Source organism: Cynara cardunculus (assembly GCF_001531365.2).
Source record: "Cynara cardunculus var. scolymus isolate 2C chromosome LG 1, CcrdV1, whole genome shotgun sequence".
Classification (NCBI taxonomy): Eukaryota; Viridiplantae; Streptophyta; class Magnoliopsida; order Asterales; family Asteraceae; genus Cynara; species Cynara cardunculus.
Genome location: NC_037528.1, coordinates 12,901,079 through 12,903,384, shown reverse-complemented (window position 1 = coordinate 12,903,384; position 2,306 = coordinate 12,901,079). Strand labels below are relative to the sequence as shown.

The window sequence follows — 2,306 nt, the reverse complement described above, 5'->3', positions numbered from 1 at the left end:
TGAAGTTTTGGATACTACTATAATACGACGCTATATTTTAAGAGTTTTTGTCTAAAAACACTTGTTAAAACGATCAGAAATAACTTGTATAACCATTTTAGTTTGTAAAATGTTATATTTTATTTTTAGTTAGAAGACGGAAATCGTGAATTATTTATTAATGAACATTTGAAATGTCGCATTTGAAATACTAAAATTAGAATTTTGAAAATATGTTGGTAATAAAAACAAAATACCTTGTATATTTAATTATTTATGCTAATTGCTCTTTAATTAAAAAAAAGCTTCATGTATTAATTAATAGTTTAATACTAATAGTCACTAATTAAAACATAATCAGCCTCAAAGCCTCTTCTCTATCTCACCCTAATTTCCCCTTAATTATCTAATAGACTTCTTTAATTACCACCCATAATCAGCATATATAACTAGGAAGACGAAGATGATCCATTAGCGCCGTCGTCACGGCGGTTCTGGTGGTGGTTGTCTCTAACAATGATGTTTTTGTGGTTGTGCATCCACACCTTGAAAACGCCTTTATCGACTCCAATTTGGTTGCAGAATCCCACAATCGTCTCTTCCTCACTCTTCAGCATCTTCCATCCGATTCTTTCTGCGAATTCTTGCATCTTTGCCTTTTGCTCTTCTGAGAACTTTGATCTAAATCGTTTTTTGCGGCGGCGGTTTGATCCAGTCGTGATGATCGACGGGCGGTTTTTGTCCACCGGTTGTGGTGCTGAGAAGCCTGGGTTGAAGGCAAAGAACATGTGGGGTGGTGCTGGACAGTAGGATGATGGAATTGGTGGCGGTGATAGGGAATCCAGAGTGCCGCGAGTGTTATTTGCAATAGCGACGAGGCGGGAAGGTGGTGGTGGTGTTGGAGGGTGGAGATGGTACTGTTGGGGTTGGTATGGGCACTCGATGATGCGTTCCATGCGTGATTGGAGTTGGTTAACTTCACGGTGGTGGAAGTTGCGGTGGCAGCCACAGGCATGGCATTTTAGGGCGGTGAGGTCAGTCGGAGTAGAGTTGGGTGTTGCCATAAACTCCCCGCAACCATCCAAAGCATAGCCACCTGTGCTGGCTGCGTGGTTCTTGAGACATTTTCCGAAAGCGAAGGCCACCGGTGGCAGGTTTTGGCGATTCGTTGGAAGCTGCTGTCCTGTCCTATTTGGCTGTCTCCGAGTAGGTGTCTCCATTTCAGAACAACGGGGTACGATGGTGGCCACGGTTGGTGGTGGTGTCCTTAAATAGATTTGGATTTGGGTTGGGGTTGGGGTTGGGGTTGGGGGTAGGGTTTTCTCCATGGAAAGGTAGATACGCAGGAGTAAATGAGGTTTAATTAAACACAAGAAAACAAAAAAAAAATTAGATTTTAGGTCGTATTTAATTTAGTCAAACAAGATTCGTAATCGAAATTGGAACATGTTAAATTTGTTAAATTAATTATTGACCGATAAATTATTTGTTGAATTATAAGTTTGTTGATAAATTAATTATTGACTAATAAATTATTTGTTGAATTATAAGTTTGTTGATAAATCAATCATGTGTTTATTTTGATGTTTGTCATAGAGTGCAAACTTATTTATCCTTATATTGAAAAATTGTATTTAAATGAATCCTTATTTAAAACATAAAAATTATATAAATTATATTGTTTTTTGTCATAATCTAACTTTCTGTATTTGAATTTTAAGTCTCTTGTAATAATATCTATTTTCAAAATTAAATTTTGATTTTCTCGTATTATTAAGAATGAAATTCTTATTTGATAATTAAGAAAATATAATCTTTACATATTTCAAAAATAATATATTTTTCCGAATATTTACTTTAGAGTAAATTATGTTTTTAGCTCCTATGGTTTATTATAAGGATTTGAAATTATAATTTTTATTCTTATAGTTTATAATTTATTACATTTTTCGTCCTTATGATTTAATGTTTATTGCTTTTTTCGTATATTTCTATTTTAGTACTTCATAATTAAAAACAATGTTTATTTTAAAACCACATGGACAAAAATCCACAATTTTTAACAAACCACAGGGATAAAAACATAACTTACTCTTCATTTTACAATGCAATAATATACTTATCTTATAATATAATAGTATGTTAATTACATTACTCTTTAGCTGTTTTAAACATTTATAGTACATTGTTTGACAAAAATAAGCTAACTTTTTTTGTATACCTTTGAATGCATATAAACTAGCTAGCTTTATATTTTGGTAGGTTGTTGTCAAAATTTTCGATTATAACTTTCATTAATATTGATTATTATTATTAATTATAAATAA

The 2,306-nt window shown here is 33.0% G+C and overlaps 1 protein-coding gene across 1 annotated transcript; it reads right to left on the bottom strand.

The window, feature by feature from the left end:
* Positions 1-428: 428 nt before the first annotated feature.
* On the bottom strand, positions 429-1,199 carry LOC112512153 (zinc-finger homeodomain protein 10-like). Its single transcript, XM_025118047.1, has one exon. It carries the CDS (start codon positions 1,197-1,199, stop codon positions 429-431), a length of 771 nt encoding a protein of 256 aa, XP_024973815.1.
* Between the last annotated feature and the right edge of the window lie 1,107 nt (positions 1,200-2,306).